The sequence below is a fragment of the Taudactylus pleione genome, unplaced genomic scaffold (assembly GCF_031769625.1).
Source record: "Taudactylus pleione unplaced genomic scaffold, aTauple2 ptg000707l, whole genome shotgun sequence".
Taxonomy (NCBI): Eukaryota; Metazoa; Chordata; class Amphibia; order Anura; family Myobatrachidae; genus Taudactylus; species Taudactylus pleione.
The window spans coordinates 2,082,084-2,109,262 of record NW_028285109.1 but is presented as its reverse complement, the minus strand read 5'-3'; the positions used below and the strand labels follow the sequence as shown (position 1 = coordinate 2,109,262).

Genomic DNA, 27,179 nt, shown 5'->3' with positions numbered 1-27,179 from the left:
ACGGGCCTTATGGTGAGAGAACATTCATCTAGTTGTAACCTCCACAGTCTTGTCTGTACATTACCTGAATTATCCTTGGAGTCTGAATCCGAGTCAGATGTCTCAGACGACTCCGATGTCTTTTCAGGCAGATGTGGCAGCTGAGCTATATCCATTGGAATGTCCTTGTACTCAAGCAGACTGCATCAGAGAGAGAAACAGAAGGTAAAATCCTGAATCTTTTATTAACATCAGACGTAGTGCTTTACTAATCAGTTACATATGAAGAAATTGCTGGTAACTTAATCAAATAAAAAATGTTAAAGTATAGTAATTAATATATGTGGATGACTCCTTGCTAATCAACTATAACTATAAATGCTTCTCATATTTTGGGGATAATCTGGGAGAAGTTTAACTAATTAGCTGGGCTTCTCAGGTCTAGGAAGGTAGTGAAGGAAACCTAGGCTTAAATGCAGGTCGCCTCTTGTACAAATGCACAAACTGCTACATACAACAACTACACATTCACAAAAGCCATCATTAGTAATATAACATGTTTTTGGAGGCACTATATGACAACTATATACCTATTAAAGATGCATTACTGAACAGATTATTTAGATAACATAAAGGGTTTAGGTTTGAGAAGAATTTCCCTTTAACAACTAGCCTGACGTGGTCGCATCAGGCTTTCCCTGACATGGTCATAAACAATATGACCTATCAGAAACACCAACTGGGCAATCGCAGGGGGACCTCCCTGCACCCATGGCTCCGCCCCCTGTGTGCCCCAATCACTGCTGGCCACAGTGAACGGGCAGCCCAACGGCACCCCCCACCCGACAGCTGAACAGCAGCCAAGACTGTCATGGCTCACAGTAACCCCGGCTTCTCTCCCTGTGTGTCCCGATTACTGTGGCCAGCAGTGATTGGGCAGCCACCAGGGAAATGTGAATACATATGTGCGCTGGCTCCAGTGTGTAACCGTCAGCTGCAAAGAAGACCAGCTGCCAGGTACATATAAACACAGCAGAGCTTCGCCCCCCAAATGTGCTTTGAGTAGCGTACAATACCAATTTGACAATATATCAGTAAATCGATATTTTTGGAGAAAATTATATTAATCGTCTGTATAAACTCCTAAATTGTATCACTAAACCTTTAGGGGCATATTCAATTGGGTGCGTGAATAGCAAAAATCCCACACCTGCGAGGTTTTTCCTGCAGGTGCGGGTTTTTCGCTGTTCAATTAGGTGTTTTTTTCAATGTACAGCCCCGGGAGTTTTTTCTTCACACACCTCCAGAGCAAGTGTGATTTTTCCCAAAACCATTATTTTTCGGGAAAATCACTGGGACTTCCTCTGGGCCCCCGTCGGCACTCCCCGAGGGCTAATGAAGCAATTGGAAGTTTCCAATTTGCTTAATTAGTCCTTAATTACTTACCTTCTGCAGCTCTGTCTTCTGCATCCAGCGTCGGAAGCCGGGTTCTCGGCAACAGGGTGAGTATGACAGTGTGTGTGAGTGTTTGTAAGTCTGTGTATGTGTATGAGTGTTGTGTGTGCGTGGCCCCCCAGTGTCTGTGTGCCCCCCCCCCCCCCCGAATGGCCGCTGGGAGAACTACATCTGCCAGCAGCCCTTGCCCCTCCCACCAGCCCCTGGAACCTCCCAGCAGCCCCGTCTCCACTGTGAAGATAGAGGGGAGGCCACCGGGAGCTGCAGAGACCACCGGCCAGGTAAGTGCAGAATATTTTTTAAGCGGCGCAGGGTTTTCAGAGGTGAAAACCCTGCAATCACCTTTTTATCATTGGATGCCGCGGGTATCCGGAGCGCACATACCCGAGGTATTCCAAAATTGGGCACGAAGGGCGCGAGGTTTTTTACCTCGTGCCCAATTGAATATGCCCCATAGACTTAATTATTTTATATGGAGTTGTGAAAAAATATTATTTTTGGTTATGGTGATCCCGAATCAATGGTACAGCAATCACGACAGAAAACCAGAATTTTTTTTTTTATGGTATACTGTGTTTTGAAAATGTAAAAACAATGTTTCAATACATTTGTGTTGGATAAGTTATAAATAGATGTTCTTCACCTAATTCCATCACTAAAAAAAACTGCAATTTCTGAGCGGTTTTAGGAAAACATATTAGCCAGTTAATTAGTTATGTCCAGCATGCGTTCTGTCACCCCTGCCCAGCAGATTGCAATGGACAGTGAATCTGTAACTATAGATGCGTCCTTTTCCATCTTGGCAGCACCAGCAGCAAACTAGCCCGCGAGTCGCTGCATGCGAATCGCCGCACACCCGCACGGCACAGTACGCCGAGTTGCGGCATGGATTAGACCATGTAATCCTATGGGATTGCGGGTGTGAACGTCACGCACGTGCCTGCTAGCAGGCACTTATTTGTAGGCGCTGCGAACAGTGGCGTGCTGCAGCGCCTACAAAGATGGAAAAGGACACATCTGTATGACTGACAGCTTTGTCAGACTTGCTCTACACAAAGGCCCTGTGCTTATAGATGGTTCCATAGGGGCTGATTCTGAGACACTAGCATAGTGTCATACTAATGCGAGATTCCAGCCAACTAATGCAGTGGTTGGTGCACGTGTTGCTGCTGGCCACCGATTTTATACTGGTTGCCGCCACTGTCATCATTACTATCGCCACTTATACACCCCCATGCTAGGTATGAGAGATTGTCAGAAACAGGCTTCCCTTCCCCGTACCCAATATTTTCAAGGGTAAGGGTTAGGCTAAGGGTAAGCAAAAATATATATATGTTGACATACTGGAGCCAACATGTTAAATGTCGACATTCTGAACGTGTCAACATTTTAACCACATTGACCTAATTCTATGTCGAAATATTGGTTGTGAATCTAATGTCATATTGACATTCTGACTGTCGACATTCTGAATGTTGACTAAATTATTGGCAATCTGCGCGTGTGTCCGAGTCGCACTGTGCAGGCTTCAAAGTCCATCACCGTAGTTGCCAGCAGCAATTTTTTATTTGCAAATTATTGACAGTTAAGGGATGTTTGGGGGAGGTAATTGGATCTGCCACCAAAAAACGCAAGCAGGTCGCGACTATTTTCAGGGCGTGTTGCTGCCTGAAATCCTGTAAGCACAAAACATGGCAGCGGCATCTCAGTTCAGGCAACCATTTTGCAAGACCATAGGGTTACTCAGGAGGCTGCTTATCGAAGAACCTGCGTATTAGTACATAGTTGCTGGGATTTGTGATGGTGCCTGTGGGGCGTCTCAATACAAATCCCGGCATCTGCGACATTAGCATATTTATGCATATCCTTTGGGTACAAAATCACAGCAGCAAGGGCAATTGCGCACTTCCCTGAATCAGGCCCAAAGTCAACCACTACAACGTACCAATAGATGTAATAATAAGGTGTGTCCAGCGCTGTAATACACTTAGGACATATTGTAAAGATAACCATTGCACGTCAGGTGTTTGACATATAGGAAGATTTTCCTTTGACTTTGATATTAATAAACTAACAGGACAATTAAAGTATAGCCTATGCAATATAGAAAGCAGCAACTCAATATGTTTTCGCTATTAGCATTCACACACAGACTGTGGCAAGGAGATGTTGGTACAGTAGGTGAGGATTACAGTGTATGCTGTATATATACATTATTTGTTCCCCTACTTTCTACTGATCTTAAAATTATTGGTGGTCAGAACAACTTTAGTTCCTACTCATTCCTCTAAGGTTTCTTTCTTAATAATCATTTTCAGACTCTGCAGCCTATAAACTTTCCACAAGGACCAACTCTTCATTATCTCTCCTCGAATCTACTCCCAGCCTGTTTGTCACTTCACACTAACTAGTCTCATTGTCTATATTTTGCCACTTGGCGCGACTAAGCATTACCTTATGTATTCTATGTTATTACCCATCCCGGGCATGCCACTGATACAGTATGTTATTTTGTAAAGTGTTTCCTGCATTGTAAAGAGCTGTGTAATATGATGGCAAACTATCATTAAAGGATACAACAATGTATGTCCAAATATAACAGGCTACGATTTGCTGGTCCAGGCGCCATTCCTGTGAGAGAGCCTCTAGATTTGCAGTGACAATTCGTATTGATGCAAAACCAGGTTGTTTTTGTCTTAAAACTAATTGGCGCTTTAAAATCTAATGGCTATCTGGGACTGCGCTGGGACCCAGCAAATCATAGACTACATTTGGGCCGATATTTAAGTTTAAAAGTGTTACAAGCTTATAATGAACATCAAATACATTGTAGCCCATTAGGCAGAAAATAAATGAAACAAGTCAATTTTATATGCAAACTCTGTGTTTCTGTTTATTAGTCTCCTAAATCTGAAACTGATAATTAAAGAGAAACAAATGGATATGACAAAAAAATAGATCAAGAAATAAATAAAAAGGATATTTCCAACCAGCAAAATAGATTTGTAGTCCGAAGCCCTAAACATGCAAGGTTCTCTGGCAGTTCAGGACTACCAGTGCTGCACTGAGCCTCACACAGTGGATCTGTATAGCAAACAGCGCTGTGTTAATTGTCCAACACAGGAACTCACTAGAGTCACGTCTCTGTGTAACCCCCAGTATTAGATGCTTACACAGTGCTGAATGCACCTTCTTTCCCCTCTTGCTAACACAGAGGACAGACAATGCTGAACTGGCAGGAGTGAGTGCTCCCGAACCGCTGGGGGTCCTTGTAATGGCTGCTAGCTAAAATAAATGATTTTGTTGGTAAAAATATCCTAACTACAAATATATAGGATCAAAGTACCTACTGTAATGCTTAAAGTGGGCTGTATAAAGATATATATACATACATATATATATATATATATATATATATATATATATAAATAAAAAATTAGAATGCAAAAGTGCACAGACTAATAAAAAAAAAAAAAAGGTCATATCTATTTGATTGGGTTGTTCTTCACGGTCATTTTACTTCTAGCTCAAAGAAACAAACTGCTCTCTCCTCACTGAAAGCCGCAGCACGCTGGTCTGGTGGCTTCTGGCCAATAGATAGTCACTTGCAGCAAAAAATTAAGAAAAAAAAAAAAGACGCTAGCTGCAGGTGGCGCAGGAGTCACTTTAATTAGTTCATTTCCCTTGACTGACGCTGGCCTGTGTTTAATTTATCCCTGGTGCATTTTGTTTCTCAGAGCTTAATAGATATGTTCCCTATTACCCCTCCCCTGCCATACATGTCTAGGGGTTGAGGTACAGGTGACAGACACACAGCTGAAGAAACACCAGAGGCAGGAGGTTACCTGAGGATGTAGTTGACCCAGATGATGTTCCGCTCATTGGCATTCTTAGCGTTGATTGAGATGGTAGCACAAGACTGGACCCAGATGTAGCCCCCGTTCTTCTGCATCCACCGGTAATACTTGGTCACGCACTGGCCCTTGTTCAACACTGTAGAGGAAAGATAGGTCCTGAGTTCTGTTGTAGCTAGTGTTCATGACTCCACTCATTATACATAGGTTAATCCTACAGGTATTATTTGCTGGTAATTATGAATAGAATATTTGGGATGTGGTTGTGGTGATGATTACTAGAATCTAGTACTAGATGTACCACAGGCGTACAGGAGAGGGAAGTGAGTCAGTGGGTAAGTAGCAACAGAGACAGGTGCAAGGTGTGTTGCATGAACTCATATGAACCTGGGAAGGATGAGTGTACCATTAGTGTAGTCAGAATAAAGCACTCTCAGTCTCTATTAGAGGTTATTTGAAGGTATTTGCGCAGCTTTGATCCGTGGGCTCTTTTTGGGGGATTCCAGTCGGCCAGAAAAAGCAACATTTTCTTTTCATCTTGTCAGAGAGAATTTAAGGCTCTTAGATGAACAAGATCCCAGTTGGAGAGGTGGGCGGGGGTTAAGGGGGACTTAAGACCATGGAAGTCAATAAGTAAAGCAGAAATAGGATTGGTAAGTAGAAATGAGGCAGTGAGGTGGAAGATATAGGAATAGTAAAGGTGCGATAGTAAATACAGATGGAATAAAATGGTAAGACAAATACTGTAATTAGACAGTCACTAAGCAATGCAGGTGTGATAGACTGCAGAAAGATGAACAAATAAAGCCACAAAAAGGGAGGTGGAAGAATGTCTAAAATAAAGTTACAAAATGTCCTCTTGTGTTACCTTAGATGAGACCATAGATTTCATCATGCAATACTGACAGAATTAGTGGCACAAGTTGCCTTTTTCTTGCGTACATTATGAATTGAGCCAAATATGCTTCTTACAATTAATTTGAAAAATCTTTTTGCAACTCTAATGGTTATATCTCCTCATCAACAACAGGACCTGGTAGATTTGAGAAAAGGAGAGAAAGCAGAAGAGCCCACAGGTCATTGCTCCTGTCATGCCGCACTGACAAGGTTACTCGGTGATGTGCCCCAATGCAGTCATTTCCCATCATGCCTCACTAATGTGGTTAGTCACTGATGTGCCCCATTTTAGTCATTTCCCTTGTCATGCCTCACTGACATGGTTACTCAGTGATGTGCCCCACTGCAGTCATTTCCCTTGTCATGCCTCACTGACATGGTTACTTACTGATGTGCCCCACTGCAGTCATTTCCCTTGTCATGCCTCACTGACAAGGTTACTCACTGATGTGCCCCAATGCAGTCATTTCCCTTGTCATGCCTCACTGACATGGTTACTCACTGATGTGCCCCACTGCAGTCATTTCCCTTGTCATGCCTCACTGACATGGTTACTCACTGATGTGCCCCAATGCAGTCATTTCTCGTCATGCCTCACTGACATGGTTACTCACTGATGTGCCCCAATGCAGTCATTTCCCTTGTCATGCCTCACTGACATGGTTACTCACTGATGTGCCCCAATGCAGTCATTTCCCTTGTCATGCCTCACTGACATGGTTACTCATTGATGTGCCCCAATGCAGTCATTTCCCTTGTCATGCCTCACTGACATGGTTACTCAGTGATGTGCCCCAATGCAGTCATTTCCCGTCATGCCTCACTAATGTGGTTAGTCACTGATGTGCCCCATTTTAGTCATTTCCCTTGTCATGCCTCACTGACATGGTTAGTCAGTGATGTGCCCCAATGCAGTCATTTCCCTTGTCATGCCTCACTGACATGGTTACTCAGTGATGTGCCCCAATGCAGTCATTTCCCGTCATGCCTCACTAATGTGGTTAGTCACTGATGTGCCCCATTTTAGTCATTTCCCTTGTCATGCCTCACTGACATGGTTAGTCAGTGATGTGCCCCAATGCAGTCATTTCCCTTGTCATGCCTCACTGACATGGTTACTCACTGATATGCCCCAATGCAGTCATTTACCCTGTCATGCCTCACTGACATGGTTACTCACTGATGTGCCCCAATGCAGTCATTTACCCTGTCATGCCTCACTGACATGGTTACTCAGTGATGTGCCCCACTGCAGTCATTGCCGTTATGCCTCAGTGACGAGGGGACATGGTTACTTAGTGATGTGCCCCATTGCAGTCATTGCCCCTGTCATTTCTGTGATTCGGCTACGTAAAAATATTTTTCACCTACATTTATGTTTACATATCATGATCATTAGCAAGATTTAAGGTTTCATTGTAAGGTTTATTACTACTACACTGAAATGATAGTGACATATCCAGCCCTAGCACTGTGACACAGCACAATGGTTGGGAAACATTGCATGTTGGACTGCAGTAATTACCTCAGTGTATCTATGCTAGAGTGAGCTCTTGTTTTGCAGACACAATTATCTCATAACTGTAGCAAAGTAAAATAAACAAAGTAACCATAATTATATGCAAGCGGAAGAGATTATTTGATTTTTCCGTTAGTTTACAATAGGTTTTAGGAAGAAGATATATTGTGTAACTTAGCCGTGTTTGTTTGCACAAAAAATATATATGGTGTGAGGGGAAATCATACAGCTCCATCCTTGCCATATTAGGGGCCTATTTATTAAGACATGCTAATTATGCTTGATTCAGGAACCTTTTTAATATCAGGTCTATTTAACAAAGGCTGAATGCAAGAGATATCGGAGACATCTACTACGTTCAGCTAAGTGCCACAGTCACATGTAGGCTACAGTATTGCCGGAGAGGGATCTTCAAATCCCATCCTAGCAGCATCGACTGTGTGCATGCATGGTGCAATGACCGCTCATGACCAGTACAGACACCTCCTCCAAAGCTGCAATAAGGAAGTGACATAGCTTTCAATGGGGAAGAGTCATCGCCAAGCAAGCCTCTGTCCCAGCCTGACTTAATTGATAAATTGTACAATTAATTATTCTGTTATTGCTGCAAATAGCGGTGATAACAGATGTTAATTAACATGCAAAAATGGTGAATAATAATAAATAGGTCTCAGCCTTAAAGTTTCTCCAGTACACAACATAAATAAAAGTGTCTTCACTCTGTAGAAGATATCCTTAGGCAGAGAATGTGTGTAGTCACCAAGGACTGGACTTGACCAGCATGACCTATGTAGGATAGATGATAAAATGAGCAAAGTTGCAAGTACATGCTCAAGTTTGACAGCAAATGGTTAAAGAAGAACTTTTGCACAGATATGGGGAGCAAAGGCATTACTGAAACATGCTGTTTCATTGCCTAGATGGTAGTCAGTATCACTATATAATGCAGCATGTTCAGAAGAACATAATTAACCATGAAATTACATTGGTTTCTCACAAATTTCTCTAGAAGAAATTACAGCAAGAGGGCAATTCCAACTTGTCACCAGAAGGGGGCAATATGTCCTCAGCAGCCCCATGTCCCCTTACTGTGTCCTTGTCTCTCTCTGTCTGGAATGGAAAACCTTCTAACTGCTGTAATAAATTTGGCTAAATTAGTGGTTAAATGGTTATCTCAAGTAATATGTATTTGCATTAATCATCTTGCTGCAAAGCAGAGCTGAGGAAGGCTTCGGAGAAGGCACTAAATTCATATTGTCCATTTAATTGTGGCTAATAAGTGCTACACAATACAAAGTGTGCTGGGATGAAGGGGAGGGTAGAGGGGGAGACAGGACAAGAGAGTGAGGGGGAACAGGTGGAGGGTGTGGAAAAGCAGCACAGTTGGTATTTTCAGGAATTTCGTGGTGTTCTATAAAACATATTCGTTCACTCACATGGTAAATGAGTCACCAGAAAGGATTCCCGTTATATCTCTCCTAGTATTTTGGACCATGGTATTAGCATCAGTTTAAAACAACTCATAGGAATGGAGGATATGAAAGCAGAAAGTGATATGTTTGCAGAACGCATGGGCAATAGGACTAATTAAAACTCAAGAATAAAGTTTTTATGCAAAATACTTACTTTTCTCTTTCCTTTGATATAAGTACAAGTTTGGGCTTCAGGTAACACCAATCATTTGGAAAGATGACCAATAAGTCTCCCCCACTAGCATGAGATGTATTACCGTAGGCATTACTTTATATTAAAAATATGCTGCCCTCTTCTATTTTATAGCATCTTAAAATAACCCCTTCTACCTCCTTCCACCAGGCCCATGCAATTCTTTACACATCCCCTGTAATTCATCACATCCTTGGGCACAGATCCTTAGTAAGACAGGATATCATCACCTAAGAGGAGGGGCTATACTCGCTTATAAGACTTGAATTATTATGGAAAGGGAGTGAAGAGGGGGCCTTTGGGTTGGGGATGGCTATCAACCATCAATGATTTCCAACCATTGATGGGTAAACACCAATGGCAGATGGATTTACAATCAAAGGCAGAGATCCAATGTTTCTCCACCATTGATGGCACAGAGCTCCTCAATGTGTTTTTTCCTCCTCCCTGGCACCAGGACACGAAGCATAGCACTGGTGCAACCATTGAAGCACCACTCCAAATCCGGTTGGCAGGGCTGACCATCGGTGGGCGAAAACATTGATGGCTTCCTGTCGATTGTTACATGCCATCGAGTTTAACAACCAATGGTACCATTGATGGTAACCATCGATAGATATCCCTCCAATAACTTTGAGTTACCATGCCTAGAGGCTGCTTCTGGTGGGGCTCTGTGATAATCTAGCCCACTTCCAGTGTTGTTTTGTGCCTTTGCACAAGTACGTGGCTACATCTACTATTCCCTTCAGTCTGGGATATGGCACTCATTCAGTGTTTTAGGCACTCAGTAACCATTGGCACCCTTAGTCAGTACCTAGTTTTGCTGAAAAGCAACATCAGCCTCACCTCAACCCAGACAGTGTACATCAGCAACCTATTATTATATTCTAGACATGGCATTTGTCATAGAGGTATATTTATAAAGATTCAGCAATAGAAAACCTGTATTGAGCAATTTATTTAAACACTTTTTTTATAAAATAGAAGGAAAAAACATCAAACCTTTTTTAAATGAAATGCTATTTTCACCAGAGAAAGGGTTTCTCCCTTTTATAAATAGGCCCTAGAGTCATCATCTTCCCATTTCTTCTGTATACCAATGTACTATAAGTATTTTAAATTGTTTACTATTGGCTTATATATACACACACATACACATATTATGTATATCAGCCACAACATTAACACCACTGACAGGTGAAATGAATAACATTGATTATCTTGTTACGATGGAACCTGTCAAGGGGTGGGACATATTATGCAGCAGGTGAACACTGAGGTCTTGGTGTGATGGAAGTTGATGTGTTGGAATCAGGAAAAATAGACAAGCATTAGGATCTGAGCAACGTGGACAAGGGCCAAATCGTCCACTTTGCTCAGATCCTAATGCTTGTTAGATGACTTGGTTAGAACACCTCCAAAACGGAAGGTCTTGTGGGGTGATCCTGGTGTGCAGTGGTTAGTACCTACCAAAAGTGGTCCAAGGAAATAAACCAGTGTCATGGGTGCTCAAGGCTCATTGATGCACGTAGGGAGCGAAGGCTAGCTTGCCTGATCTGATCCCACAAAAGCGTTACTCTGGCACAAATAGCTGACAAAGTTAATGCTCGCTATGGTAGAAAGATGTCGAAATGCACAGGTCATCGCAGCTTGCTGCGTATGGGGCTGCGTAGCCGCAAACTGGTTAGAGTACCCATGCTGACCTCTGTCCAAAATCTCATACAATGAGTTTGTGAGCGTCAGAACTGGTCCATAGAGCAATGGAAGAAGGTAGCCTGGTCTGATCAATCACATTTTCTTTTACATCACGTGGATTTGCATCATTTATCTGGGGAAGAGATGTCACCAGGATGGGAAAAAGGCAAGTCGGCGGGGGCAGTGTCATGCTTTGGGCAGTGATCTGCTAGAAAACCTTGGGTCCTGCCATTGTGACTTATACCACCTACCTAAACATTGTGGCAGAACGAGTACATCCCTTCATGACAATGGTATTCCCTGATGGCAGTGGCCTCTTTCAACAGAATGATGCGCCCTGCTACACTGCAAAACTTGTTCAGGAACATGACAAAGAATTCCAGTTGTTGACTTGGCCTCCAACTTCCCCAAATCTTAATCTGATCGAGCATATGTGGGATGTGCTGGAAAAACAAGTCCGAGCCATAGAGGCCCCACCTCGCAACTTACGGGACTTAAAGGATCTGCTGCTAACGTCTTGGCACCAGATACCACGGGACACCTGCAGAGTTGTGGAGTTCATGTCACGATGGGTCAGACCAGTTTTACACGAGGGGGACCTACAGCCATGGCCAAAAGTTTTGAGAATTACAAGTATTGGTTTCCACAAAGTTTGCTGCAGCAGTGTTTTTAGACCTTTTTGTCAGATGTTACTGTGGTATACTGAAGTAAAATTACATACATTTCATAAGTGTCAACGGCTTTTATTGACAATTACATTAAGTTTATGCAAAGAGTCAATATTTGCAATGTTGACCCTTCTTTTTCAAGACCTCTGGAATTCGCCCTCGATTGCTATCAATCAACTTCTGGGCCACATACTGTCTGACGGCCGCTCATTCTTGCCTAATCAATACTTGGAGTTTGTCAGAATTTGTGGATTTTTGTTTGTCCACCCGCCTCTTGAGGATTGACCACAAGTTCTCAATGGGATTAAAGTCTGGGAAGTTTCCTGGCCATGGACCCAAAATTTCGATGTTATGTTCCCCGAGCCACTTAGTTAACACTTTTGCCTTATGGCAAGGTGCTTCATCATGCTGGAAAAGGCATTTTTTCGTCACCAAACTGTTCTTGGATAGTTGGGAGAAGTTGCTCTTGGAGGATGTTTTGGTACCATTCTTTATTCATGGCTGTGTTCTTAGGCAAAATTGTAAGTGAGCCCACTCCCTTGGCTGAGAAATGACCCACACTTGAATGGTCTCAGGATGCTTTACTGTTGGCATGACATATGACTGATGGTAGCGCTCACCTTTCCTTCTCCAGACAAGCGTTTTTCCAGATGCTCCAAACAATCTGAAAGGGCATTAATCAGAGAAAATAACTTTTACCCCTGTCCTCAACAGTCCAATCCCTGTACCTTTTGCAGAATATCAGTCTGTCCCTGATGTTTTTCCTGGAGAGAAGTGGCTTCTTTACTGCCCTTCTTGACACCAGGCCATCCTCCAAAAGTCTTCGCCTTACTGTGTGTGAAGATGCACTCACACCTGCCTGCTGCCATTCCTGAGCAAGCTCTGCACTGGTGGTGCCCCGATCCCGAAGCTATCAAATTTAGGAGACGGTCCTGGCACTTGCTGGACGTTTTTGGGTGCCCTGAAGCCACCTTCACAACTACTGAAGCTCTATCCTTGAAGTTCTTGATGATCCGATAAATGTTTGATTTAGGTGCAATCTTACTAGCAGCAATATCCTTGCCTGTGAAACCCTTTTTGAGCAAAGAAATGATGACTACATGTGTTTCATCCAGGTAACCATGGTTAACTGGGGAGGAACAATGATTTCAAGCTCCACCCTTCTTTTAAAGCTTCCAGTCTGTAATTCTAACTCAATCAGCATGACAGAGTGATCTCCAGCCTTGTCCTTGTCAACACTCTCACCTGTGTTAACGAGAGAATCACTGACATGATGTCAGCTGGTCCTTTTATGGCAGGGCTGAAATGCAGTGGAAATGTTGTTTTTGAGATTAAGTTCATTGTCATGGCAAAGAGGGACTTTGCAATTAATTGCAATTCATCTGATTACTCTTCATGACATTCTGCATTATATGCAAATTGCCATCATAAAAACTGAAGCAGCAGACTCGGTGAAAACCAATACTTGTGTCATTCTCAAAACTCTTGGCCACGGCTGTATAAATAATTCCATCATTATTTTTAGCTCCAGGCTCACTAGGCCTTAAATCCGCACTGACACCAAGTATTCATTCTTGTGCTGTAATAAGTACATCTATTTTCACTATATCATGTATGTAGGATATAGATTTTTCACTACACCAAACAAAGTCTACAGTGTTTGCTGTAACGTAGGGATAAGATAAAATGTATTTGTATAGTACCTGGAATAAATCCCTGGAAACTATGGGAATGCATGCTGTAAACTTGCCTGGAGCGTGGCCTGTGGCATAGGATATTCAATTACCTATCAGTATTTCTTTAAAGCCATGTACTTTGGAAACTGAAGCATCTATAAACAGATTTTCAATTAACAAAATGTCCGATGCATATATTATTATACAAAAGGATAAGTGGAATTTCATTTAATTTATAGATCTTTAACCAGTACAAGCATATAATAAACAAATGCAGCATTATTTGAAAAGCAAAACTGAAGACAACAGAAAAGACAGCGTTGGTGAAAAGAGATGGGGACGTTTAATATATTTGAGACTTGTAACAACGTTCAGCCTGCTATTAAGATTGTATTGCCAGGGGTGAGCAACTTAACCTTGCCTTGGTAAAATCAATTTGTAGTTTGCTATACATGTCCTTGCATTTCTCCAAACACCTGTCTACAGGGGGACGTTGTTCCATGAACCAGTATAATAACCGGAGAGAACAAGGCTTGGCTACAGTGTGCCTGGCAGAGCCTCTCTCACTCCCTCGCTGTCTCTCCCCCTCTGCTTCCCTCTCTCCAGTCACCAAACTGGCAGCTTCAACATGAAAAGGAATAAAACTGCTTTAATCTGCACCTCTCGCCCACGGCACCCTGACAGTCAGCTCCGTCCTCCGTGGCAGCTTTAAAAACAAACGCCAGATGACGCCTGAACGCTGAGGGACGCAGTACAGAGGGGGTGGCAAGGGGAGGGGGTGATCAGACATGGACGAGAGAGCCGAGAAATCTCAGGGATTTGGGAAACTAAAGTTTCCCTGTGTCCTTCGCTGTACTAGAGAAGGTCAGTAAATGGATATTATTATTTAATATGCATTAAATTGGGAGTTAAAATGACAATATATCCCAGAATGTGGAGGGAACACTGCCTGTGGAACTAACTGCAATATATCCATTGTCAGAATTGTGATTTCTTTTCATGAATATACAAATTCTATGTAGTGAGGATATATGATAAAACATTCTCTGCTGTCCAATATATCATAACTTACAGTGTAACTGTGTGTCTTCCAGCTCTAAACTAACTACATTTGGTAGAGAAATGGTTTTAAGGGTGAGAAGTCAGATGAAAATACGGGGTCTATGTACTAAGCCTTGGTGAGAGATAAAGTGGACGGACGTAAAGTATCAACCAATCAGGTTTACTGTGTTTAAAAAATTACTGTTAGGAGCTGATTAGTTGGTACTTTATCTCTATCCACTTTCTCTCTCTCCAAGGCTTAGTACAGATGTGTCCTTACATGTCTTTGCTGCAGTAGTGCCAAAAAGCCCCTCTAGGCACGCCAGTTCCTGTGAGATTTTGCTAGAGCCGGGTGTCTTTTCTGCGTCTAAGTTGCAATGTTGCAACTCTTTGGCCTGAATGCCAGGCGTTATGTTTGGAGGAAACCAGGCACCACTCATCACCAGGCCAATACCATCCCTATAGTGAAGCATGGTGGTGGCAGCATCATGCTGTGGGGATGTGTTTCAGCGGCAGCAACTTGGAGACTAGTCAGGATAGAGGGAAAGATGAATGCACCAATGTACAGAGACATCCTGGATGAAAACCTGCTCCAGAACGCTCCTGACCTCAGACTGGGGCGACTGTTCATCTTTCAGCAGGACAACGACCCTAAGCACACAGCCAAGATATCAAAGGAGTGACTTCAGGACAACTCTGTGAATGTCCTTGAGTGGCCCAGACTTGAATCCAATTGTACATCTCTGGAGAGATCTGAAAATGGCTGTGCACCGACGCTTCCCATCCAACCTGATGGAGCTTGAGAGGTGCTGCAAAGAGGAATGGGCGAAACTGCCCAAAGATAGGTGTGCCAAGCTTGTGGCATCTTATTCAAAAAGACTTGAGGCTGTAATTGCTGCCAAAGGTGCATCAACAAAGTATTGAGCAAAGGCTGTGACTACTTATGTACATGTGATTTCTTATTTGTTTTTGTTTTTTTATTAAATTTGCAAAAATCTCAAACAAACTTTTTACACGTTGTCATTATGGGGTATTGTGTTTAGAATTTTGAGAACAAAAATGAATTTATTCCATTATGGAATAAGGCTGTAACATAAAATATGGAAAAAGTGAAGCGCTGTGAATACTTTCCGGATGCACTGTAGATAAGTACCTAATGACATCTGTAACTTAAAAAGTAAAGAGAATAAGTGGTTGTGGGGGAATATGGGGATGAATTTATCACATGTATTTATACAACTAGTCCTCCCACATATGCACCGCTGCTTCTAATACAACACTCCATTACACAGCTGCACCGCTCTAGACTTCTTACTCCTTCATAATACTCTCACATAATTTATTTCAGCCTGGGTTGCTAGGATAAATAAGTTGGTAAAATGAGAACATAACGCAGTGTCCCGGGTGGAAAAGGTCATGTGGGCAGGTATGAAACCAAGCTACATACATGAAAGTGAAGCTACTGGGGACATCACTATGTATAAGGATCATTTTGTAGCGCGTGTTCCTTTAAGTGATGACTGGACGTCCCGCTGAATGATCCTTCATATGTACGGGAGATATTAGCAGCTGCAGACACTCCTGAGGCAGACAGGGTGACCTTTCTGTGAGCCAAATGAAACCCGCCTGCTCCTGGCAGCTTCTGCTTTCCGTAATTTAGGGCTCAATTAGGACTTTAACATTGAATGAAACAGCCATAAAAATGGCTCTAACATCCATATTCCATTTATCACATGGCACTGAGAATGTGTCCCTGAGGTACTGAGGGAGACAGAGGGATGTGCAGCATTATCACACAGGGCCAAACACAAGAGTTTTACAAGGGGAATTCCACCTTTGCCTTTCACAATATTTCATATTCTCTGTATATTCAAACTCTGTACATTAAACAGACACATCCAGGTATACGTACACCTAGAAGCAACTATGTTGCCACAACTTGTGGTCAGATTGTAAATGATACTTTTTTTTTGTTTGATTCCCTAACCAATTACAGTGCTCCTTCCTAATACACCAGCTAAGACAAAGCCCAAAATTGGCATGATAGTGCTGCACGGGTGGTATTATAAAGAGGGAAACGTAATCAAAATGATTTTAATACAGATTTGTGTAAAGTGCAGATGCTATTATAAAGGAGGGCACTATAAGGAGGTAGCACAGAAGACAGGGATTTCTGGTAGGAAAATACCAGCATTCTGCTTTGGGTACCAGTTTTATCGGCCAGGCTGGTAAAATATTAGCTAGGTAGCAACAGTCTTTAATTAAGGATGTTCATATTGGTTGTTCAGGCTTGTTGTAAATATCTCAGCTCTAGGTTACTGCTCAATAAATAATAGAAAGGATAGGTTGTTTCCTTTTTCCACTAGCAATAATGTCTTCTGTAAGTCACTATTTACAATACATCCAGTATGATGTTTGGTGCTACAGTGTAATGGCATGTTTCTGTCATTTTACCTTAGTGGAATATTCTGTAAAATGTCTTCATCTCTTTTTAAACTATTTAAGACCTGGTATTACAGTATTCAGGTTCTTTCTCCTTCTTAAGGTGCGTACACACTAGACGATTCGCTCCATGAGCGATATTGTCTAGTGTGTCCCTGACAGGGATGTGCTCAATGTCGTTAATGACATTGAGCTCACACTGAACGATATCATGAATGATATCGTTCAGAGCCGGGCACCCTCCCTTATCCCCGAGCATGCAACAACCCGACAATATCGTCAGGTTGGCCTGCATGTTCTGGCGATGAACGACAATGATCAATGACCAGCGGGAGCGCGCATAGTTGGTTGTTACCATTCATCATTTTAGCGTACACACTAGCCGATACAGTGAACGATAATTATATTGTTATCGTTCAGTCGTTTAAAACATCGGCAAGTGTGTACACACCTTTACTCTACAGCAGCTTCCCACGTCATGTTGGCTACATCTGTCTACACAGGAGGTAACAATAAATGGATTCAACACACTAAAATTAAGGCCCTCATTCAGAGCCACTCGCTAGCGGCAGTACGCTCGTTCCGAGCGATGTTCGCACATCTGCGCATGCGTATGGATCGTTATACGCATGCGCGAACCAGTCAGTGCGGCCGAAATTCATGTGCTCGCAATATAGCGAATGCCTGCTATTTTGAGTGACAGAATGAGGCGTATGTGGGTGGTAACAGGGGAAGGTGCTTGAAAACGGGGAGTGGAGATCAGAACGCAGGCGTGCTTAAAGGTCAAAACGGGCGTTTTATGGGTGTGCATAATTAATACAGCAGCGTCATTGACCACGTCACTGGGTTATTTTATAGCTAGAACTGCTCGCAAGATTGTGGTAGCAAAAACCAACCACAAGAATAGCGAGCAGTTCATACGCTGGTCGATGTACTCGATTAATCTAATAAATAGCGGACATGACGTATGGTGCGAGCGGCCAGGGGGCGTTTTTAACAAATAAACGAGCGTATGTTTTGCTCGCTCGTTCAGACTTAGAGGTGTGAACAGACTGCAATTTGCGAACGGATCATTTGAATAGCCACCCCCTGTTTTTGAACGAACGACCGCAAATAGCGAACGGCTCTGAATCAGGCCCCAAGTCTCCAATCACATTGGTACACATATGTACATAATATTTTCACATGTTACATAGTATACATACACAAAAACAAACAGGAGTCTTTAAGGAACAGCAAACAAATAATGAGCCGCAAGAAGAAAATTAGAACTGACAAGTAAACATAGCTAGTCATACAATTTCCAAGTATCGGGTGTCTGGGTCTACGGTACATTTGGCCATACACGTAAGTAGATATGTATGATCCAGTCATTTAGGGGCTGCTGCTGACCTGTATGTACACTATATGGCCAAAAGTATTTCGGACACCTGACCATTACACCAACAGGGACTGTAAAGACATTGGGCAGAATTTACGAAGCAGTGGCTTCTGTTAGCTGCTGCTTCCCGGCGGGTTGCAGGAACATATTTAAAACGGCACTCGGAGTCAGTGTAAAGCCCAGTGTGCTTTACACTGACTCCTAGTGCCGTTTAAAATATTCACTTGCAAGCCACCAGGAAGCAGCGGCTTACAGAAGCCGGTGCTTCGTAAATTCTGCCCAGAGTATTCAAATACATATACTTTAATATGGAGTTGGTTCCCCTTTTGCAGTTATAACAGCTTCCACTCTTCTTTGAAGGTTTTCCACAACATTGTGGAGTGTTTCTGTGGGAATTTGTGACCATTCATTCTGTAGAGCATTTATGAGGTCAGGCACTGATGTTGGATGAGAAGGCCTGGCTCCCAATCTCCATTCCAGTTCATCCCAAAGGTGCTCGATGGGGTTTAGGTCAGGGCCCTGTGTGGGCCAGTCAAATTCTTCCACACCGAACTCATCAAGCCATGTCTTTATAGTCCTTGCTTTGTGCACTGGGGCACAGTCATGTTGCAATAGAAAAGGGCCTTCCCCAAACTGTTGCCACAAAGTTGTAAGCATAGCATTGTCCAAAATGTCTTGGTATGCTGAAGCATTAAGATTGCCCTTCACTGGAGATAAGGGGCTTAGCCCAAACCCTGAAAAACAGCCCCTACCATTATCACTCCTCCACCAAATTTCACAGTTGGCACAATGCAGTCAAGCAGGTAACGTTCTCCTGGCATCCGACAAACCCAGACTCACCCATCTGACTGCCAAACAGAGAAGCGTGATTTGTCACTCCACAGAACACGTTTCCACTGCTCCACAGTCCAGTGTCGGTGTACTTTACACCACTCCATCCTAAGCTCGGCATTGGACTTGGTGCTGTGAGGCTTGCATGCAGCTGATCGGCCATGGAAACCCATTCCATTAAGCTCCCACCGCACAGTTTTTGTGCTTACATTAATCCCAGTGGAAGTTTGGAACTCTTCAGCTATGGAATCAGCAGAGCAATGGCGACTTTTACGCACCATGCGCCTTAGCAGTCGTTGACCCTGCCCTGTGATTTTACGTGGTCTTCCATTTCATGGCTGAGTTAATAATACTATCACTTACAGCTGACCGTGTAAGGGATGAAATTTCACGAACCGTCTTATTGCAAAGATGGCATCCTATCACAGTACCACGCTTCAAGTCACTGAGCTCTTCAGCACAACCCATTTTTGTATCACAAATGTTAGCAAATATTTTATACACCTGTGGCAACGGGTCTGATTGAAACACTTATAACAGGTGTGGACAAATACTTTTGTCCATATAGTGTATGTTGGTTGGCGGAGCGTATCTTGAGCATTTTTGCACTGGGCATGTTCCAGAGCCCAGATTACGTACATACAGGCGATAAGGAGTTTTATGCATATAATGTTGTACCTACACTTATGATTGAAGAGGTGTAACTGGGCTACAGTATAATGGGCCATTCTCACATAGGAGAAGGTTTGTGGGGTAGATGTATGACCTGGCGATATGGGAGAGGAGTGGTATCAGTGCACGTTATGTGTGCTGATACCGCTTCTACCCAATGTATTAATGTGGGGTTGGGTGGTAAATGACAGGCGCATCATTGTCGGCGCTGCTATCTACAAGATACCGCGCTAATATACTGGGCAATGTATTAACAGTCAGTGACACTGACTGTTCCGACAGCTGAAGATATCAATTTTGACAGCTGCAGCAGTCATTCCCCTATCACCACAGCAGGGACAGCACTGTCCCTGGCTGCGGGGGCTGCCGGGCTCCAGGCTGCACGTGAGATCTCTCGATGCTTGCAGGATCTTGCGCACACCCAGTGGAGACGGCCTGAAGTAAGACGCAGCACATCTGCACTAGGATTATGCGCTGTATGCTCAGACAGGGATCACCGGCGGAGGGGAGTTTTCACTCCCCCACTCCAACAGACGAGATATTTATACATCTCATCGGTACTGCTTCCTGCTTCTCCTCGGTAAAGAAGAGTTATAGCGGCGCGATACATGGCGCTATAATACATCTCCCCCAGTGAGGGCCATCAATTTGGACGTAAGAATAACTACGCATGTCTCAGAGGATACACGGATGTTTGAATGGCTAAGGGCAATTTAAATATCAAGGCAAATGGTACATCATTAAATTACCTTTTTGGTGTTTACACCTGCCACCCAGACTACCAAAGATGCATAAAGCTATAGAGTGCAATCATTGGCCACGTAGATGTTCCAAATTATGATAATGACAGAAGTGATGAAGGTGCAGAGACTACAATGAGGAGATACATATGGATAGAACGATGGTTTTCTGGGTTGCCACAGGACAAATAATACTGGTGAGGTACTATAGGTACTACAAAGCAGGGATGAATTAACAAAAAGACAGGAGAACTATAAGAAAAATATCCACACAGATCGTGAATTGGGCATTTGTTATTAATTATTTGCTGTTTTGTTATTCGTTATTTAATTGTTCAATGGCAAATGACTGCATGCAAAGTGGGAAGAGACAAGTTCAGCAGAAATCCTAGCAGCTTCAAAAGTAGATGAATGAAAGTTTAATTACAATTATTGTGGCCCACCGTCACCAATCCACATTAGATGCCTTAAAGACAACAGGTTGTATAATAGGATAAAGGTTTTGGTAAGGAATGCTCATTAGTGTAATTGCTTGTGTTTTCTTGTAATTGAGGCCTAGCTAGCATGTAAAATTAAAGCTGTATGTACTTATCCAAAATGATCAATTCTCCCTATTCCACATGAAGTGTATTGTGTGTTAAGGATGCAGATGAAAGCAACTCGGACTTAACACAGGGAGATTGCAGTCTCAATGTTGTATATATTGTACCTATGGTATAATAAATTACAAAGCCTAAATGTAACAGCTTATAAGATGCTGGCACAGCAAGACCTTGGTGATGTAGCAGTTAGATTTTAAAGTGGCAATTTATTTTAAGGTAATACCACGTTGGTTTTGACTGCCTCTTTAAATTTAGCGGCTACAACACCGAAATCTCACCGTGCCGCAGGTTATTACATTTGGGCAAAGCTTTTCAGGATGATATTTTATAGCACTGTGTTCAACTCTAGGTATCTGTGCAACATACTCACAGTCCAGATGGCTGTGTCTGATGCCTTCCACATCTTCAGCATGGATGAAGTGATAGCATCGTTTACCCATCAGATCCACAGCATTGAGGTCCATGTAATCGCTGATTCTGCAATGTACAAGGAGGGGAACGTAAAACGGGATGTAACACTCGCATTAAACACAAAACAGCCACAAAGTTAAAGGATCTGGTGACAGATAGTTTGAAAGATCAATTCTTGTTACTGATTACTGTAGGCCGTGAAGGACTTTTCATTATATTTAGGATCTCCATGAAGGTCTTTAAAAACACTGGCAGATATTGCATATAAAGTGTAGCAGGAAGAAAAAGAGGTAAGAATAATAAATAGAAATAATATATCAGGTTTTTTAATACAGCCTCATATACAAGGATACAAATATGATAAATGCATGGGGTCTCCCCCAGCCCAGGGAACATTTAGGGCATTAAATTAATGTACCACAGTGATATATGAGAAATTTAGAGAGATATCTCTCCCCCTACAGATGTGACCTCAGACATCTAGCCTCCTTGCGAATGCTGCGGCTTGACTCGGTAGCTCTGAGCGTTTTTTTGTGTGACTTTTTACCTTTAAATGGAATGCCATAGGGCATTCCAAACCTAGGGCCGGCAGGTATTTGGGGCACCTACGGTAGATGGGCAAACGGCAACTCTGTTTACCACAGTTGGAGCTCAGCTCCGACCGGGCAGCTCAGCATGCAACCAGGAGCGGGGAAGAGGCTGAATGGGCAGACGGCTGCTCTGGTTACCGCGGACCGCAATTGTGACCGGGTAGCATGCAGCCGGGAGCGTAGAGGAGGCAATGTGGGGACCACCTAGCAAAACTATTGGCGGTGACCACGCATTGAAGGGGTCATCTTCCAGCAATAATAATAAGTCAAACTGACTCATTATTATTATGCTGCAGCCGGCCAGGTGCAATAACAAATAAGGAGGACGAAGGTCGTCCCCATACCTCACCTCTACGCCCCTCCTCTCACTCTGGCTCTCTGAGTGAGACCAAGTTGTACAAGCGCCCCGTCCCCGCTGGCTGCCAATCAATTGACTCCTGTCAGAGTCACAGAGTTCCCGCTGTGCGCGTCCAATAGGTAATGTGAATGGTGCCTCCCCTTCCGCCTGTGGCTGGAACAAGATGTGGCTCAGCTGTTTCATTCTTGTTCAGAGGAACGGTACTCTAGTAGTAGAGCAGATGCCGCTCACACTGATCACCACTGTGAGTAGTGAGTAAAAACTATAATGGCGTAGTTTAGTGGGTGGTCAGGAGGGCAGTGATTGTAAATATACAATTCAATAAATATACATAAAGAGGGGGTAATAGTTCAATAAATAATTTGTAATAAATAAACAGTACATAGAGGAGGTGGGTCATTGATGGGCTATATTTGGTCGGTGCTCCACAGACATAGGAGCCATGAGTGGGACAGACACTGGGGTGACCTGGAGTGTTTTTTGGTATCCCACATGGTCGGGAGGGGGGGGGTGACTTGCAAAAATCATGCCTAGGGCACTACTTTGGCTAGGGCCGTCTCTGCTGTGAAGATAGAGGTCCAGGTGATAAGGGACCCGTAACTCGCAGAGTTTTGCAAGAATAGCGAATCTTGTGTCCACACCTCCACTCGCACTTAGAAGTAGTGGCACTGGCGGTGGAATGTGGGACAATTGCTCACTTTCCCAGCAGCCAATCCATAAAATCCCGGAGTCTCCCAGAAACTCCGGGAGAGTGGACAAGTATAGTCTAACTTACAATAGAAAGGTAAAAGCTAATTTTTGATTGGTTGCAATATTTTCACCTTTGTGTTTTGTTACAAAATATTCATATTGACGAGGATAGTCTTGGGAGGGAGAGATAAGATATGCCCAGACGTTTGCAGAATATGCCTCTCTCTCTCTCTGTTCAAGTATCATACAAGTAGGGAATAAACTTTACTGTGAAGAGTACATGAAAAGCTTCATAACATAACAGAGTACACTTGCACAATATAGAGCCTACACAGTGAAAGGGGCACAGCACCACCTACTGTCCTGCTCTATAGCTTGCAAGCAACATTTAGAGGGAAATTTAATAAAGAGTGAATTTGGTGGTATTTTCAACCTGCCTGATTTACTATTGCGAGGTTTGGAGGGTGGATTGAAACCCAACAGCCATGCCCAGTGGTTCCAAAAGGGTAAACCGCTGCAAACAAACCCAAAACTGTTGCATCTAAGTGGCCATTCTGAACATGGGGACTCCCAGTCCCAAAATTATGCAATTATTATTTATTGTTGAAGGAGGAAAATAACAATAATAATCTTATGCGGACAATATTATTTTATTAATATATTTAGGTGCAGAAATGATAAAGAGTACCTTGAGTTCTCTCTCTTTTTTTCCTTAGAATTCCTTAGAATTCCAATCAAGTGAACAGAGGGTCATTTTAGGTTAGTATTAGGAGTATTTCTGAAGCATCAAACCTCACTGAACCCTATCAGCGTATCCACATAAAACAGCCCATCTGACCTGGAAAGCATTGTATCCCAGGGTTTGTCTAGGCAAGAAGAAATCTTGCATTACTGTACATTCTAAAAAGTACATGACGCAAGGACATTGCTGGGTAACAACTGCTGCCAAGGAATCTAATGACCTCTGCGCCAGGCAGGGCGCACTGTCCACTCACACAGGAATAAAATACGCAGCGCAAAAATGATAGGAGAAAACAATCACTGCAAGGATCAACAGATCTCTTGCTAGTGGTATTTACCAACCCTGCGTTATATTCGCAATGAGTTCTGATTGGAATGCAACACATGTATTCTCCTCACGTGGACAAGCCCTCGGAGGCCACGCTTTCCAGTTCAGACAAGTGGTTTATGAACAATTCTTTTTGCATTACAGAAGAAACACAGACACACGAAGGGCTCGGTAAAATGCTGCAGGCTTGAGATCATTGATTCCTATGCCAAAATGTATTTACTATTTACAAGGACAGAAAGAAAACCAAGAGAATTTTGCTTTCTTTTAGCTATTTAATTATTATCAGTACCACAACTTCATTGTCTGGAACATGACATGGGGAAGTGGTCAAAAATCAATCACATGGACAAGCTCTTTATTTGCTGAGTTTAACAGAGACTAAATGTTCATTGTTACTGTACAGTAGTTGAATCTTGTATGATTATACCCAGTTACTTAAACATTTTAAACGGACTGGTCATTTAGCAATAGAGTCCCCATTCATGATAACTAAAGCAAAATGGAGATCACTCTAACTTTGTCCCACAGCTTAGGCGAGATGGCTGACCCCTCTGATGTGCTGAGAGAGACAGACCTGTGCCAGACAATGGAGTGACTGTCTTAACCCTTCCAACACTATAGTTACACTTTACACCTGTTGTTTCTTTAGACCACAGTCCACAAATGCAAATCTGTTGGCAGTGAATGAGTTACTCAATGATGGGGATTTGGTAAAGAAAACGAACAATTAGATCTCTGGCAACTATGCTGAAATGGTTCCTATTGTCTGTAACCTGTTCCATGCCAAGAACTCTGCACAGCCATTCTGAGAGCAGCATTTGTTTCATCTCTCCATATCACCGGGGTTAAATCTCCCCCTTTTGTCCTTTCCAAAGACTTTGCAAAAGTGAATGTAACTGGAAGTAATTAACAAGCAATTATTTCTGTCGGATCGCAAAGGCGGAAAACAACGAGGCCACTAATTACCCAAAGCGCGGGCGACACAACGCTTTCTGCGCCGCTGTATCGGAATTATAATAATCAGCGGATATTACTCAGTGAATGATATAAATGACAAAGCATGTAATAACCTGTAATAGCACTAATAATGGTAATAATAAGCCTGGTGATAATAGCAATGATCATCATTATATAGCCTGAATAATGAGTCAACTAATGAAGCAACATGGAACAATGGAAATCAAAGTACAGAGCTGTACACACTAACAGCCACATAAATATGTACATACACCCGCAACTGTCTATTACCCTTAACAATGCTGTACATCTATTCAGTCCAGCTTAGCCTGTAATATAGTTGTGTGTAACAGGGGTTTATGGGGCAGGTTCCGACATTGCTATATACTGTAGAACTATTAAATATCTTTAACTATACAGCTCTCTGTAGGTTATTATCCTCTACTTACTGTAGCTAAATATTTGCAGTCTCTTATCCAAGTACTAACAGCAGGCTATGTTTTTTTCATCAATTTATTTGGTCACATTTAAGATAATTGGGCACATTCTTAAAATAGACTTTTTACTGTAAAATAAATGATCAGTAGGAATACTATGCTTTAACAGTCCTTATTCTTTGTATGTGTATATACAAATGGCATTTGCCATGCTTTCCTCTGTTTGTTGAAACAACTTCATTCAAAAACAGCTGTAGTGCAGCGCCACCCAGTGGCCCAATTATCATGGCAAGCAATATCTTTTGAACACAGCACCTCTCAGACATTAGAACAGCCTATTTTACTGACTAAGTAGATTCAGTGAATGTGCTGCATGTTTTCCACAGCGCCTCTGACTTATCAGGCCTGATAACTGACGTATTTCCAATACTTCCTGACTATTATCACCCGACATTACGTGCGCACATGTGGCCTGCAATCTCATTTAACCTGAATGAGACCAAGGCTAAACTAAAAATAATAATGTATCCTGGCTGTGTGGGTCACATACATTGAAATTATTACAGCAAAGCTTTTTCTTAAATTGCCAACTTCATTTACTTTGTGGTCAATACTGTTTCTGACAATAATCAGCCAGGAGAGGGTTGAATGTAAAGTGGAGAGGGGATGTATAGGTTGGTGTCTAAACGGGCTATGTAAGTCTAAAGCACCAGAGATGGAGTAACAAAAAGCAAACATAAAAATATACACAAATTGGCACTCTGGCACTGAATTGTGGGTCAAGGAATTGGGAAAATCTTGATTTCCCGATCCTGAACCGAAAATGGTAAGAATTGGCAAGTCAGGGTTTTTTAGGGGCCTATTCATCATTACTAAAATATCCTTGGAGGTAATTAGGTTTAGAACTCGCATGGAGTTCTACCTAATTACCGGAGGAATTCATCATTCCTCCTCTCCATAACTATCTGTTCCGAAAAGCTGTAATTTTTGCGATGACAGCTCTTCGGAAAATAGATACTTTTCCCTGCCTAGTCCTATCTTACTGCAGCTGTAATCAGTGCTGCGCATGCTCCGTTACATTCACAGAAGCAGAGCATGCGCAGCACTGATTACAGCTGGGGTAACCGGATATAAAAAAATGTCCCCACACCCTCCCCCGGCTACTTGACCGTCTATTGGGCTGCAGCCGCGGACCCCGGCCTCCCGCACGGGCCCAACGGCTAGAAGGAGCTCTACATTTTGTTTTGTTACAACTTTATTATATTTATTATTTTTTTTGTTATAACTTTATTTTGTTATAACTTTATTATTTAGCTGTTTATAGTAAATAATCCCCATACTAAAGTACTAATGTATGAGGAGTATGGAAATTAACGCAGGTGGACTTAACCAGGAGATATCAGTGTGTTAATGAATACTAAAATAACGGTAATTAAGGAAAATGTCCTTAAAACCGTTATTTTAGTGTTGATAAATAGGCCCCTTAACATGTTTAATTGCTCCAATCCTCTGACAGATCGACAATTATCGTTGCTCGGTGATCGTTA

The 27,179-nt window shown here is 42.6% G+C and overlaps 1 protein-coding gene across 6 annotated transcripts in view; it reads right to left on the bottom strand.

The window, feature by feature from the left end:
- The window catches only part of NPAS3 (neuronal PAS domain protein 3), a 475,522-nt gene that overhangs the window by 12,672 nt on the left and 435,671 nt on the right, over positions 1-27,179 (bottom strand). For all 6 annotated transcript variants that reach the window (XM_088456533.1, XM_088456536.1, XM_088456537.1 and 3 more), the window contains 3 exons: positions 21,488-21,594; positions 5,280-5,427; positions 65-180 (listed from right to left, as the gene is read on the bottom strand). In XM_088456533.1, the coding sequence (XP_088312659.1) occupies positions 65-180; positions 5,280-5,427; positions 21,488-21,594 (371 nt within the window). The remainder of the gene's footprint in view (positions 1-64; positions 181-5,279; positions 5,428-21,487; positions 21,595-27,179) is intronic.